The sequence below is a fragment of the Pteronotus mesoamericanus genome, unplaced genomic scaffold (assembly GCF_021234165.1).
Source record: "Pteronotus mesoamericanus isolate MK-2021 breed Mesoamerican mustached bat unplaced genomic scaffold, CSHL_Meso_final scaffold_1186, whole genome shotgun sequence".
In the NCBI taxonomy this organism is placed as follows: domain Eukaryota; kingdom Metazoa; phylum Chordata; class Mammalia; order Chiroptera; family Mormoopidae; genus Pteronotus; species Pteronotus mesoamericanus.
Window position 1 is genome coordinate 5,281,326 of NW_026555302.1, and position 14,911 is coordinate 5,296,236.

The 14,911-nt window shown below is 43.5% G+C and overlaps 2 protein-coding genes across 2 annotated transcripts in view; both read right to left on the reverse strand.

Annotated features, from left to right (window-relative positions):
* Positions 1-2,245, reverse strand: part of DHX9 (DExH-box helicase 9) — a 42,334-nt gene extending 40,089 nt beyond the window's left edge. Inside the window, exon 1 of the mRNA XM_054587684.1 lies at positions 2,105-2,245. The gene's annotated coding sequence lies outside the window, so the exon portion shown is untranslated. The remainder of the gene's footprint in view (positions 1-2,104) is intronic.
* Positions 2,246-6,507: 4,262 nt separating this feature from the next.
* Positions 6,508-14,911, reverse strand: part of NPL (N-acetylneuraminate pyruvate lyase) — a 30,151-nt gene continuing 21,747 nt past the window's right edge. The window contains exons 10-12 of the mRNA XM_054587535.1: positions 14,265-14,349; positions 11,366-11,405; positions 6,508-7,804 (exon numbers count right to left, since the gene is read on the reverse strand). Of these exons, the coding sequence (XP_054443510.1) occupies positions 7,620-7,804; positions 11,366-11,405; positions 14,265-14,349 (310 nt within the window). The 3' untranslated portion in view covers positions 6,508-7,619. The remainder of the gene's footprint in view (positions 7,805-11,365; positions 11,406-14,264; positions 14,350-14,911) is intronic.

A 14,911-nucleotide genomic window follows, 5' to 3' on the forward strand; every position in this document is an offset into this window, starting at 1 on the left:
AACCTAGGGACATCCTGATAATGGAAAAGCTGCAGAAAGCTGAAGATGTCTATTTATTCCACTCTTAAATAATTAACTTAAAAACAAGCCTTCAGGGTAAATGAGTAACATAAAATAGGTACAACTACACCACCAAGTTCCTTCCTCCCTGGGTGTATGTAGTCGTATCGAACTCCGTAAATATTCAGCTGTCAATTACATATTAATGATGCCCAAAAATATACTCAAAATTTAGTCCTTTCTTTCTAAGCTACAAAATCAAAAAAGTTCATCAAACTACAGCACTGACACACTCATTAGAATGCAGTCTACCTCGACATCTCCAACAGAATCTTAAATTTCCTCGCCAAATTTGTTGCTCCTCCCCACCCCCAATTCCAGAGTTCCCATCTCCCCACATGGCACCACCAGGCACCCAGCTACCCCATCCCAGCTGGGAGTCACTGACTCCCCCAAGGTCCTCCATAGCTGTCCTTGCAGAGCCTTTACTCCGTGCCAGGCAGTATCCTTACAAGATCATCTATAGGAACTGTTTTACTTACTTTACCCTTCTAACTACACAGAAGAGGCGTTATCATCATCCCCTTTTCGCTGGTGAGTAAACTGAGACAACAACTTGCCCTGGAAGACAGAGGCCCTCACTGGGAAAGGCAGACAGTCGGCAGACAGTCGGGCTCCTAATCTACTAAACAATTCTGCCTCCCAAGCATTATCTCTGTATCTCTATCTCTGTGGAGGAAAAAGTGGCCACGTACTAAACCAGACAAGCTCCGGATGGTCTAAACAGAACAATTCTTAACTAAACGCAGTCGTGGCAGGTAGTTCTGTCCTAGGCCTGTAGCGTCCTTGACAAAGGTCAGTCTCTATCCTAAGTGAGCCTGTCTACTGCCTTTTGGAATCTAGATGACATACCTTTGAAATGACAGTAGTGTTTTCCAGGCCCCTCCGGGCACACCCTACTGCAGAACCCCGCACTGCTATCTTGTTCCCCGCATCCCATCTCTAGATCCTGTAAATGTTCACGATCAACTACCCGGTACCCACCAATATAAAAGAATGTGTGTTTCTGTTTTACTTTTTATCCAGTCCCAGAGTTCCTCACTTTGCTTTCTCCCAGCCCCCTTGATCTACCACCGCTAGATCTCATGCAACACTCCCTCTTCTGATTCCAGTGTATAAATTAAGCTGTAAAACTGCCCTTCTCCAGAGCATTTTCTCAATCCATTGAAGTTTTGCTTCCTGGCAATTATCATGTTTGTCTCAAATGATCTCATAAAAATTCTCTACAGGTCTGGACGTTTTCTGTCCATCTCCCCGCCCGCCACGGCTGCACACTTGGCGGACTGCAATGTCGTCCTGAATAATTCCGTTTCCACTCTGGCCACCTCCAATCCACTCTTTTAAATCCTTCACAATGCGGTCACACGGCCTTTTCAGTTTCTTTCCATTCTCTGCCCTTAAACACCAACTAATCTCTGCTACCTCTTGCTTTTCCTCGGTCTTCAGGCTAATGAGCCACTCTGTCAGCTCAAAGGTCCCCCTCCTCTGAAAAGCCTTCCCTGTCCGCCCTATGTAGCTCTCTCCTTTACACTCTCCGATTTCTCATCTTTTTACCCAAAGCAGCAGACGTTTGTTTCCCTACTGTCCCCGATCGCCAGCCACCCCGGTGAGGGACAGGACTGTGCCTAACTTGTTTACAGCTCCATTCACAGAGCCTGTAGGCCAGTCCCCAGGATTTGCGGCCCGAACGAACGAGGGACCCTAGGCGAGGGTGCCTTCTGGCGGGCTCATCACCTGGCGACCGTCCCCGTCACTCGCAGAGCGGGACCACGCCCCGCCGCGCAGGCCAGAGGAGGAAAGGGGGTTTGGCTACTTTGGAGACAGGACTGGGAACTGCGGGGCGAAAGGCCGGGGGCCGCACGCGCCCAGGACAGAGCAGGCGTGGCGAGCACCGACGCAGCCCGCGATCCCGGCAACCGGTGCGGCGGCTCGTCCCATCCCCCACCCGCCACCGCCGCTCGCGCTTCGCAACAAAGGCCGGCTGCAGAGCGGCGGGGCCCCACGCCGCCTGAACGGGTGGCGAGGACGTTTTTCTCCTACCGACCTCCGTTGCCTGGTACCCGAGAGCACAGCCCTCTTAAGACGGTCCGTGACTCCCGCCTTTCTCCGCGGCAAACGACAACCGAACCACAGCCAGCATGGACTGGGCAGCGAAATGGCTCCGCGGCGGCGGCAGAGGGGCGGGGTCGGTGAGCGTACGCAGGCGCAGGGAGCGAGCTTGGGGCCGAGGGCGCCCGGAGGGAGGGGCGGGGCCGCTTGCCGTGGTCTAGGAGATCCGTGGCGCCCCACGGGCCCAAGCTCGCCAGTACTGGAAGAGTTGGGGTCCTGTACCATCTTGATGCAGCAAAATGTTTTGCAATTTTTGTTCTCTAGTGGATGAGGTGCCCTTCGAAGACAGCACTGGAAGTCTTAGGTGCTAACTCTATAGGGTTGTTATGATCAAATAAAATAGCATATGAAACGCACTTAGCTCAGTATTTGGCAGGTAGTAGGTATTCAGTAAGAGTCATTATTGTAGAGATTCAGATACTGGAAAAAGAAATAAGCTCAGTGAAGGCAATAGCCCTGCCTGGCTAGCTCAGGCCACTCGCCGCAGTGCTTGACACATTGTTAGGAGCTCAGCAAAAACTAGTTTAGTGAACGGTTATATCCTGCAAGGTTGTTTAGGCTTATTGGAGATCCTTTTGTCTTCAACAATACAAAATATACCAGGCTGGGGTTGTTCCAGAGAATCCAGACTAATCAATTTACTTGGGCCTATCATACCTATACATCGTTATTTTTGACCTCTTTGATTGTTTTTTCTTAACTCTTCTAGCTCATAGTGATCATTCCCTTTAAAACTCTGTTGCGTTTACAATCGGGATAATAGTTCAACATGTATATATCTTTTTATTTTCTCCATATATTTGCTCTCTTCAATTAAGAGTAACATCATTCAGGGAAAGACATTAATTTTTGTTTCTTTGTAGCTTTTAGGGTGCTTACAGCTGCAAGTGCCTGATATTTATGATAGGGGAAACCCAACTAGCATAAATGGATTGCAAGTATTTTGAATTAGATAATGCACACAGCAACATATTAAGAATAAACAAAGATTTCAGAGGCAGAGCTTGAGCTTCCAAGGATTATGGAAAATTTTATTACTGAGTTGGTTCTTAATCTGGCTTTTGCACCTGAGACCTAAAATCTCCAGGGGATTGGGTGTCAGTGACTGGCATTACCGTAGTACTCTTTAAAATCTTCCTTAACACTTGCAGATGAAACATGCTTCAAAACATGCTCCCTTTTTTTACCTGTGCCTCTTGGACTGCTGTTCCTTTAAAATCACTTAGCAAAAGGCTCTCTCATTGTGTTTGTTATTCACTATTTCAAGTAGTCACACATAGGTCACTCAAGAGCACGTGAATATTTTTCATTCCTTCTCCTCTACTACTAGAGAGGAGGACAAAAATTTCCAACCGGAGGAAAAAATATGAAGATGGCACCATAGTCTGGGCTCTGGTAATAACAAATGCAAATTTTCATTTCAGTCATTGCCTTAGGTTTACTATCATTTTCAACTTCATTTTTCCAGCTATTAGTTTAAAGGTTTAGCAGTGATATAAAGTTTCTCTCTGTTGGATAAAGAACATATATAGAATTGTTTGGATAACTACAAAAACTAATAATAATAGCCAACACTTCACTATGTTTTTGATGCGCCAGGTGCTGTTTTAAGATGCTGTTTTTATATGTATTACATCATGTAATCCTCAGAATAACCCCAGAAGGTAGGTATTTTAATTTTTATGTTATAGATGAGATAACTGAAGGACTAAGATGTGAAATAACATGTAGGTCACACAGCGAGTAAGTAAGTGATGGAGCTGAGACTTGAGCCCACATGGTCTCGATCTAAGGTCATACCAATAACCACAGGGGCAGCCTTGCCTCCCATACAACCATGTTACGCTGTTTGCCATTGTACGCTAGACTGAACCCAACTCTCCACGACGTCAGTAAGTCCTTGGTCATAACACTGGCATGCTAAGAGGGGTTGTTAAAAGTGGACATATGAATTTAAGATTCTTGGTGTGAAATAGTCTGTTGTTACTCTGTTAAGATTTATATTCTGGCTCTGCCAGAATCATGTGTGGCCTTGACTAAGATGCTTAGTTCTCTTTGCCATAGTTATTTCATTTTGAAAATGGGAAGATGCTATATTGTATCCCTTCTAAAATACACTTTTGAAAAAAGGTTTGGAATCCTGGAGTGAGATGGCATGTTATACTTTGTCAGTATTTTTTACTTTCTCATAGGTATATATAAAATAATGTCTTACAATAAAGAGCACATGAGATTTGATGAAATATTACTTACATCATACATTATTAAAGAGTAAAAACCACAGCACCTGAGGATTACCTTGTCTCATTGCACCCACGTGGTTGAAAGGCTGAGGCCCCGTCAAGGGCAAGAATGGCAAGAGGTATACAGATAAGGGGGCCAGTGATCAGTATGTCCTAGAGCACAAAGTGATGTGCTACCCTTTAGGGACAAAATGTACCAACACAGAACACCCCAGTAGGACTGCACATTTCACCTATTAGGCATGATCTTGTTAACAAAATAATAAGACACAAAACACAAAGCCGATCAGAGGTAGAGTTTGGATTATTCCTTTAAGATTTAGTTTTAAAAGTGTGTTACTACAGTAACCCATGGCTCAAAAGCCAAGGAGCTTTTGATCCAACATTAAGTTCAAATTTAATGCTCCAGACCCAGAGGAAGATGCTGTTGAGTGGAACTGTGGGTGCCCACTAACTGAGCAAACGATACAGGCAGAGAACATAAGGACAGCCCTGAAAGGTGCTAGACACAGAAGTATAACACATTAAAACAAGAGAAAAGTTACATCTTTTTTAAAGTGGGATTAATAGTGGAACTGTTGAAGTGTATAATCTGGCCAGCAGAAATCATTGTTTAGATCTGGAGGATGAAGAATAAATCACATCTGATACCTTTCAAATTACTGATATTCATTGAAATGCCGATTTCTTCTAGAATTCTTTTTTTATGGCTTGCTGTGCACATGTTATTATTTTGCCAGCTATTAATTACAAGGTTAGGCAGTGATGTAATGTTTTTCTCAGTTGTATAAAGAACATGTACTAAACTGCTTGGATAGCTACAAAAACTAGTAAGTAACACTTCACTGTGCCTATGATATGCTGGGTACTATTCCATTCATTTTTTAAAAATAAGCAAGCATGACATTGAAGGTCATTCACAAGTATGATTTTTCTATATCCAATGTACCAGTTTCTTTTGAAACATTGACCTATAAGCCCTTTGGCTACCTGTACAGAAATTTACTCAAGTTCATTGGATTTTGCAATATGCTTTGTTCCACTTTTACAGTTATATTTGTCTTCTCTGCCTTTATTCTATAGAAATTAGTTTAATGTTAGCTTGGCTTCTTACTTATGTGGTCATTGAAACACCATATTCCCATTGGCTTTTACAGTTGCCGTATCAAGGTGTGGGGCTTTATTTCCCCATGCATTTGTGTATTTGAGCATTTTGTTTCCTGCTTTATATCAGTCTTCACTGATTCTAATACATTTCTATAAGGTTATGGAATTTTACTTTTTGCAGTGTTTCACAAGTCTAGAATTTGTAATTTCCTGTTAGATTTTAGTACAGAATGTACTGTGTTTACATGTACAAAATAAAAATGTTTCTCTCTGCAAACTACTTTAAAACTTTCAAAAAACGTAAATGAGATATACTCACCTACTAAGAGACAATGACTCTCAGATTGGAACACAGAGCAAAACATAAATTTGCTGTATTTAAAAGAGGTGTCTAAAGCAAAAAATTCCAAAAGCTTAGAAAAAAAATGGAGATGCCCTAAAAATTGCAGCGCTACCAAGAAAGTAAGAAAATGCCTTAAAAGTAAACAAAAGAGAAATGAAGAAACGAATCCAAAGAGGCAAGAGAACCCCGATTTAAGCATCTACCTTGAGAGAGTCTCTGCTGCTCACTGAGGAATTTGAGCTGCCACTTTCTGAAAGCTGCCTGGCCTGGGAGGAAGGAAGCAAAGCCTAGCAGACGCCCAAAGGGAAGAGGCTGAGGAGACCCCCACCTGAAGCCAGGACGCCTTACACGATCAGTGAAAAGGGAACAACAGCAACAATAAAACAAAAATGAATTCAAAACAAATGCAACTGTAATAAAACAAACTCAGAAGTCCAGCGTAGGAGGGAAACTAGTCACAAACTAGATGCTGGGTAGAAGGAGAAGAAAAGAGGACTTTAGTATTATGTTGAATAAAGTATTTCCCATGTCATTAGTTTAGTTTTGACATTAAAAACTAAATTCAAAGATAACAGTAAGTTTATAATATTAGAAAGTTTTACTTCTGATTAAAGGCATTATTAGGAACCTACTGCGACATAATACTCATTTCTATAGGGTTGGATGTTCAAACAGAGAGCTAAGCTCAGCTCTGCTCATTTTGTTTTAACCACGATATTGCTCTTTGTGTTCATAAGATCTCACCAGCATCTTAAACATTCTCCAAGCACTGATTTCAGAAAATTAATATATATTAATAGATAATATAAAATGGATAAATCTCCTATCACTGATAAAAAGTGACTCCTCGAAAGCGTGACTGGAAGTAACAGCAGCCCTGGGCACACTGCAGAAGGGGTGGTGGCCTTCACTGCCAAGAATTCGGGGTGATGTGGGGGTGAAACTTCCTTATCAGCGGGGGACGGTGAAGTCTGTGGTGCCAGGAGCAGAACTCTGGTTCTTTGAAACTCTGAGCTTTCAGAAGTTCTCATATAGCAACAGGTGGAGACTCGAATTCTTTGGGAAGGCCTTTCCTTTGTTATGTGAAAACGACCCTAATGGGCCCTTTAGGTATAGGAACGGAAGCAAGTCCTCACCTAACCCAGTGTTAGGGGAAAACCTGTCACATCACAGTCTGAAAGCAGGTACTCTACAGTTAGACTGAGCAGCCAAAGCAGCTTGGTGTGTCAATGCAATAGTTGTGTACAGTTAAGTCATGTTGTAATCTGGCATTAAAGTTAGCATGCCTGCCCGAATGCCATAGCTCAGAGTTTTTTTTCCCCAGGTTCCAAATGAATATTCATTAAAATGAAAGTACATGATAGTAGTTTGAAATGAGAACACTTCAAAACAGGATTAACAACCAGAAATCAACATAATGGGAGCAACCAAAGGCAAATGGAATGAATTACAATTTTCCTCTTGATTCCATTTCATCCACACAGGCAGGAATTTCTCCCCACAAAGTTTGTGCAGCGTTGAATGACTCAGGGCTCACGTCCCCTTTTACAGTTTTTGCTCCTTCAGGACATAAAACTTTTTAAAGATAATAGTAGGTACTTAAAATACTTGTTGATTGATGTGCGATCTCGTTGGGTGGGAAAGACTTTAGTTCAAGCAACTAAGAGAGATACAGTCTATACAGTCCTTGAGAAATGGATGCACTCTTCAAGGTGGATTACACTATGAGGTACACACCCTGACTTGACAGAGAGGCATTAGCTGTTGGCTTCCAAGTTGTCATTCTTTAAGTCAGTAAAAGAAAGGAAATCCAGACTCTTCAGTTTAGCTTCTGCATTATCTGTAAACTCCTTGGAGGCTCTCTGCAGTGGAAACCGGGGTGGGCCCATAGGAATCCCAGACACCAGCGTCATGATGGCTTTGGTCTGTGACACTCCAAAACCTACACAGAAAAAGTAAATGAGGAAAATGTGACTCGGACTGTCCACTTCACCACACACATCCTAAAGAAGAGCTCACTGTCTTACAGTGAGTACTGCGACAGCCTAAGGTGGGCTGAGACACAGGGACATTTCTAGTCAACATGGCAGACTGAGAAGACAGAGGGAATCCTTCCTTTGGCTTCAAATACATAGAAGTGCTGGGGAAAATGTTTTTAACAAATTGACAACGTGTAAAACAAAACAAAGTACGTCTCAAAGTCAACCTCAAAAGCAAGGAGGAGGGACCAAAGTTATCAGGAATAAAATAGGTCAGAGTAGTGAGGAGTTGAAGCCACAGGTCCATGAGAATAATCTGATTCAGGAGTATACTGTTGTTGATCAGACGATATAGGACTTCGTTGCCAGAACAGAATTTAGTTCAAGCATATCTAAGAAGTCCCTGAGAAATGCACTATTTGAGGCAGGTTATGAGTCAACGCTGCTGTCCTGGGGCTGGTTGTTAGAAGCTGGGCAGGAAAGCAAAGGCAGCCTGGGGTCTGTGCACAGCAAGGAGCTGGACTCAAGCTCTTTGTATAAAACCAGTAGCCAACCTTCCACGAAAAGCAAGAAGAAAAATCCAGCCCACTGGCTTAAGGATAGAGGCATAGCCCTTGTTTTGTGCCAGGGCTGTGGGTGAAAAAAGATCACATGAAGGAAATCCCAAGCCTGGGCCATATATGAATGATAGATCCATATTTGCATTGTGTACTTGGTGTAGGGACCAGATTAAGAAAATACCTAAATAGGAACCGAGGCATGGATACATGGAACAAACCAACAGGGACTGGATGAAAGAAGGCGAAGCGATTAGCCGAAGAGCGTATATGCATAATCCACAGAGACACACAACAGTGTGGTGATGGCCTGAGGGAAGAGGGGTGGTGGTGGGGGAGAGGTGGGCGCAAAGGGAAGGGAAATGGGACATCTGTGATAGCGCAAACAGCAGACATGAGGAGGAAGGGAGGGAGGGAGGGGAGGAAGGAGCGGGAGCAGATAATCTAGATGGGTTAGAACTGCTGAAACCGTGTGTCCCAGAAGAGGCAAACATAACACCACCTGATAGGACACCTCACAACCTAGAGCACAGTGGGCTCCCCAGAGAACAACAATCTCTGAAGATGATTTCAGAGTTAAAAATTACACGGCACATGAGGAGGAAGAAGCTGCATGGAAGCCCGCAAGTGCACAACTAGCAAATTTCACAGCCTGCGAACTGATGATACAAAATTCTGAAAGAATTTCACAGAGGTAAAAAAAAAGAAATAGAAGCCATAGGCTAAGAGAAGGGCATAAAAATAAAGAATAGGAAGACCCGAAAAAAAAAAACCAATGAGAAATACTGTGAAAAATAATTGGTGAAAGTAAACATAACTAAAGATAGAATCCATGATTTTGAAGGTAGAGCTCAGAAAATAATCCAGAAAAGAGAAAATATATTTGTTTTAATTTTAATTGTCTATTGCATTTGGATCCATGGTATAAGGAGTAACTTTCTTTTGCTAAGTTAACTTACTTACAATAACAATTCAGCATTGGGAAGGAAAATACTAGAATGACTAAACATACAGAATACAGCTTGATGAACGCAAAGTGGCCCTCCCAGGCTATTATGAATGGTGGAATAAGGAGCTACCTTCATGATAGGGCTACAAGTTTCTCAAGATAAGTTTCTCTTTGAATAAACCATGAAAATGCCAACTCCCAAGAAAGTTAGAAATAAGTTTAAAAAAAAAAAAGATTTTATTTACTTTTAGAGAGAGGGGAAGGGAGGGAGAAAGAAAGGGAGAGAAACATCAGTGTGTGGTTGCCTTTCGTGCGCCCCCCACTGGTGACCTGGCTTGCAACCCAGGCATGTGCCCTCACTGGGAATTGAACGGGTGACCCATTGGTTTGCAGGCCGGCGCTCAACCCCCTGAGCCCCACCAGCCAGGGCTGAAATAAGCTTTTTAATATATATTCTTTTAGAGCTTAGAAACTGTCTTCGAGAGTCCTCTTTTAAAATGCAAATATTCCAGAAGAAGTTAATCATTTCAGCTAATATCTTAGAGTTATATTTTGTAGTATCATTGCTGATATGCAAAACAGTATTATATAAACAGGTAAACTTTTAGTTCTTTTAAAAATTCAGTAGTTCAATATCCACTTCAATGCACTTTAGGAACATACAACTCATACTGAACACACAGTTTTGAAAAAAGTATTGCTTAGGGAAAGGGAATAACGATAGGTCATCAACAGCACTAGCAGCACAGAAACACAACAAAAGCCATGAAAGGGGAAAAGCAGGTGGGCCCTGGCTGGTGGCTCAGATGGCTGGGGTGTCATCCGCACACCAAAAGGTGGCAGGTCCAGTTCCCGGTCAGGGCACATACCAGGTTATGGGTTCAAGCCCCAGTCAGGGCATATACAGGAAGGTCGCTGTTTCTCTCTGTCCCTCTCTCTAATGAATGAAAACATATTGTCTGGTAAGGATTTTAAAAAAAAAGGCACATGGGAAACACTGTCTTTGAAGGACTAGGAGAGCTGGCTGGGAACCCTGAGAGAATGGGGGGCACAACACACACGGGGTGCTCCGGGCTCCCGAGCGGTGGCCAGGAGAGGTCGGACAGGGCTCTGGACGCAAGGTAGGAGGTTTGCGCAGGCTAGACCTAACACTTTTCCTGGACTTGACCCAGGTCCTCAAGAAAAACCAATCTCTTGCAGAAGAGGAGTGAATGGCAGCATTGCCATGTGTCATAGGATAAGACAGGAGACTCCGGAGATGTTTCTCTACTCAATTCCACTCCCTTTCCCTCCAATTTCAGTGTCCCATTATCTAATCCTCAATTCATTTAAACTTAGTTGTGTAGATAAACTCTTTTGAAGTTGCAAATACTCTAGGGAGAGCTGTCAGTCATTCACAATTTAGTAAGATCTATATTCGGGCTGCCTTCCGCCCAGCACTTAGGCTGAAATCAGCTGCAATGTGGCAGGAGAATTTTAATGAGCAGAGGCAAGTAGAGGGAGGGAGGGAGGGCTGACGGCGCAGGAGACAAGGAGTAAGAAATGGTGTGTGGTTAGGGTGGGAGGTGAACAAAGTGCTAACGTGGCGGAGAGAGGTTTGAGAAAGGGTGCCCAGACTTTCAACTAGGTTTCCTTAACCGTTTTATCAGATTGGCCCTGCAGGTTAGAGCTGGAAACAGTTATCTTTTCAGCAGAGCATTAAAAGGTGTTCTTGCCCTGGCTGGCGTGGCTCAGTGGATTGAGTGCCGGCCTACAAACCAGGGCACATGGCCAGGTTGTGGGCCAGATACCCACTAGGGGGCGCATGAGAGGCAACCACACATTGATGTTTCCCTCTTTCCTTCCCTTCTCCTCTCTTAAAATCCATCCATCCATCCATCCATCCATCAATCAATCTTTAGAAAAAGAAGTTGTTCTTGTTGAACCTTCAGAGAAAGCAATCATCCCTTTTCCTGAAATCCTCAGAGAAAGTCCATTTTATTCACATTCTCCCGTAGCAGACAAGGCAGGAAACTTACCTAGTTTGATCACAAAGTTGATGAATCTCTGAATACAAAACTGGAAAGAAACAAAGAAATCTATAGTCAGTATTACTGGATGGTGATAACAATGTAAGAATTTCGAAGTTACACAAACCCCAAACCAAAAAGTCCACACACCTTAATTTTCTAAAAGTCCCTCAGAGTGAAGAAAAAGAGCCAAGCAAAGATGGTTCAGCAGGATCTTTTCATACATTTAAGCTTTATGAAATGGACCCACACAGAAAAGAAGCTCCAATGATAGAACTGTGCCACAGAGACTTAAGATAGGGAAGACAGCCTTTAACCCATCAAGCTCACGTAGCTAAACTTATCAGGGAGCACAGTTGTTTCCAAACCGGGGCACACTAACCTCTGGGGTACTTTTTCCAAGACACTTAAGGAGCAAGTGGCCAAAGCGAAGATTTATGGGAATCAATTTTTAGATATTCAGCTTCCGTTAAGTGCTAATTTCTAAAACTGATCAGAATAAGAATTCACACATAAGGGGCCTGTGGGTTGTCCTTTTATATCTCCCCTTTCACGGTGCTTCTTTTTCTCCCCTTTTTGAACAAAATAAGGACATATCTCCCACATCACTGCCCTGGGACACCTCTGGGAACTAAATAAAGGGGCAAATCAAAATGTTGGCGTTGGCATCAACAAAGAAAATGACAGAGTGGTTGCTCTAACGGATGGAGAACGGGTGCTCTAAAAAAATCAGAGGTTTTCAGTTTTTTTGCTTTCAACATGGCTTTCAACGTTGCGGCTCATGTTGTCAGCTGAAAATCATTAAATGGTCGCACATTTGGATTTTTGGCACGTGACTCAAAAAGAATTGTGACACTGTTCTAACAAAATCTCTTCCATTCTTACCTGTAATTTATATGGACAGGGTTTCACAGCACTCATTTCTCTAAAGACAAAAACCAGCAATAGTGTTGATGCTAAACTTGAACTCATCTTAGCACCAAGTAGTACTCATCCATAATTTCATGAGCTAATTCATAAAAAGGGATTACCATCCATCTCTAAGCGATGTGCTTCCAATAACATTTTACTTTTGTGTTGTTTTAATTAACTGTACGGTAGTAATAAAAAATTCAATGCAGAACAAAACTTTAATATCCAGAGCCTTACAAACATATATATACCTTTTCCCCCCTCACTCCCAAACTATATAGCACATCACATTCACAAGGCTGCACTTGGCCGCTGTTTTCCACTTAATATATCATGGAGATCTTTTCAGATCTGTACATATAAAACTAGCTCATTCTTTTAAAGGGCTGTATATCATTTGATTGTGTAACTCAAACATAATGCATTTAACCATTCCCTTATAGATGGATATTTGCGCAGTTTTCATCTTTTGCTATCATAAATAATACTGTAAGGAATATCTTTGTACATGTGTCATTTCACGTGTATAAATATAACAAATGGTATATAAGCCCATGAGAATGACGAAGGTGAGCCACAGCTATTCGACTGCCTCTTCACTGACTGCAAACCCCTGTAGGGTCGAGGCCAGCTCTATGGAAATACTGTGCTCAGCTCAGCCCCTGGCACGTGCGTGAGTAAATGCAACCGACCTGCACTCGCCTTCCTGTAGGAAGAAACAGAATACGGTAAACTAACTTCCTTACCAATACGGTTTTGAGTAGGACGATTTATTTGAGTAGGACTAAAGGGGGAAAAAATAGATGGCAACTGGATCAGCCGAAAAAGGAAAGGCTAATGGTCCACCTCACAGCTGTTTCTCAGCTTACTCTGTCCTGTGTGTTCCCTGTCATTCAGCTCAGGACAGGTTGCAATTTGCAGAAATAACATTTTCTGGGAAAGTAAGAAAAAAGAAAACCATGAATGCAAAGAGATGGCAGAGTCCATACAACTGACACTTCTTATCATCATTTAAGTCAAAGCCTTGCCAGTGTTTCATTCGTTGGCATAGCTTCCTAAGCCCCTACGCTGTTCCTGTCTTCAGCTTTACCTGGTTAGGGGCTGACCAAAGGTAAATATTTAAAATAAGTGTCTAAACTCTAAATAGGAAGTCAATTTCGGCTGGCACGGTGCTCAGGGCAGGCCACCAGGTCTGACCTTGCTTATGTCTTTCATTCCCACTTAGTTTCTTGGTCCCTCTCGGTCACTTTCACTGTCCTGAAACACTCTGTGCCTCTTGGCCTCCAGAAGCCTTTTTCTCGTGCCTGCTCTCCTGCTTTTCACCTCATTCCACCTGCCGGAAGTACATGCGCTGCCCAGCCGCTGAGATCAGCTCTGTGCAGCGAGGCCCTCTGCTCCCTGCACAGCCAGGCCGTCCTCCGAGCGACTTTCACCGCAGCCACCGTTTCCCTGGGCTCCTCCCCATCGCCAGTGAGCTCCTGCTGCTGTTCGTTCCCCGTTTCAAAGCCGGTAGCGCCTGTCTCCTGCCCGGTGGACATTTTCCGTTCTCAGCACATGTCTGTGGGGAAGAGGACTAACCTGCTCTGACCTTGAGTGAATTCTCCGCATTTTAGGTCACCAGCGTCTCAGTTTCTGGTGACTCAGGTGCTGACGTCCTTAAGGGGATGGCATGTGGTCACTTCCCCAGAAATCTATTGCTTTTATTTTACAGTCCCAAATGTACTTTGAACATAGAGTAAAAAGGAGATCATTACTAGGAGGAGCAGAGAGGAGTCCTTCCTGCACGGGGCCTGGCCTGATTAGACATGTAAGGGCACGGACAATGGGCACGGGTTTGAGTTTAAACAAGAAAAAAGCAAGAAGCAGAAGGGAAGTAGAGAAGGAGGCAGCCAGGCAATTTTAACAAGGGCAGGTATGGCAGGATGAGAGAGACTGAGGGTGTTCAGGTGGGAAAGAATGGAGGCTGTGACGTATGAGAAGGAAATAAAAAGTCAACCTGGTAATTCAGGGCCGAAGAGAAGTCCTTCCGTTCAAAAGCCTCCAACATCTGGTTTGTCATTTTCCCCAGGTAGTTGTAGGTACTGGAAAGAAAACAGCACGTGTTGTAGGGTCAGTAACCCAGTGGGAAAGGTCCAGATCTTCAAACCACCCTGTTGCTTACAAGGCACAGATATACCCACCTTTCAGAAAGTCTATTCTCAGGCTCTCGCCTATTGGAGGGTCAGGTGTCTTCGGTTCTGAGTTTTCAGCATCGCTGAGCAGCCCCCAGAGGAGGGAGAGAACACCCAAGCGATGAAGGAAGTGAAGAAAAGTGAGAGTAGGATCAAATGAGAAAAAAGGAAAGATGGAGGTGTGTTTAGTAAGGAACCACCGAGGCAGCCCCTGCCGTAGGGCACAGGCGCGCGCAGTGCTAGGTAAGAACTGTGCGTTGGACGTGGTGTCTGAGGTGAGTCCTGAAGGCCTGAGGCTGGGGAGGTGGGTGGAGGGCGCACCACAGAAAAGGGGCAGGTCCCAACGGATTACCTGAATTCTTTCACTACTTCTGTATTAGCTAGAGACCAGTTTCTAGCAAATGATGATAATAAAATAAGAGGCCATTTATTCAGTGTCAATTATATTCAAGGTGCTTGACGCAAATCATGT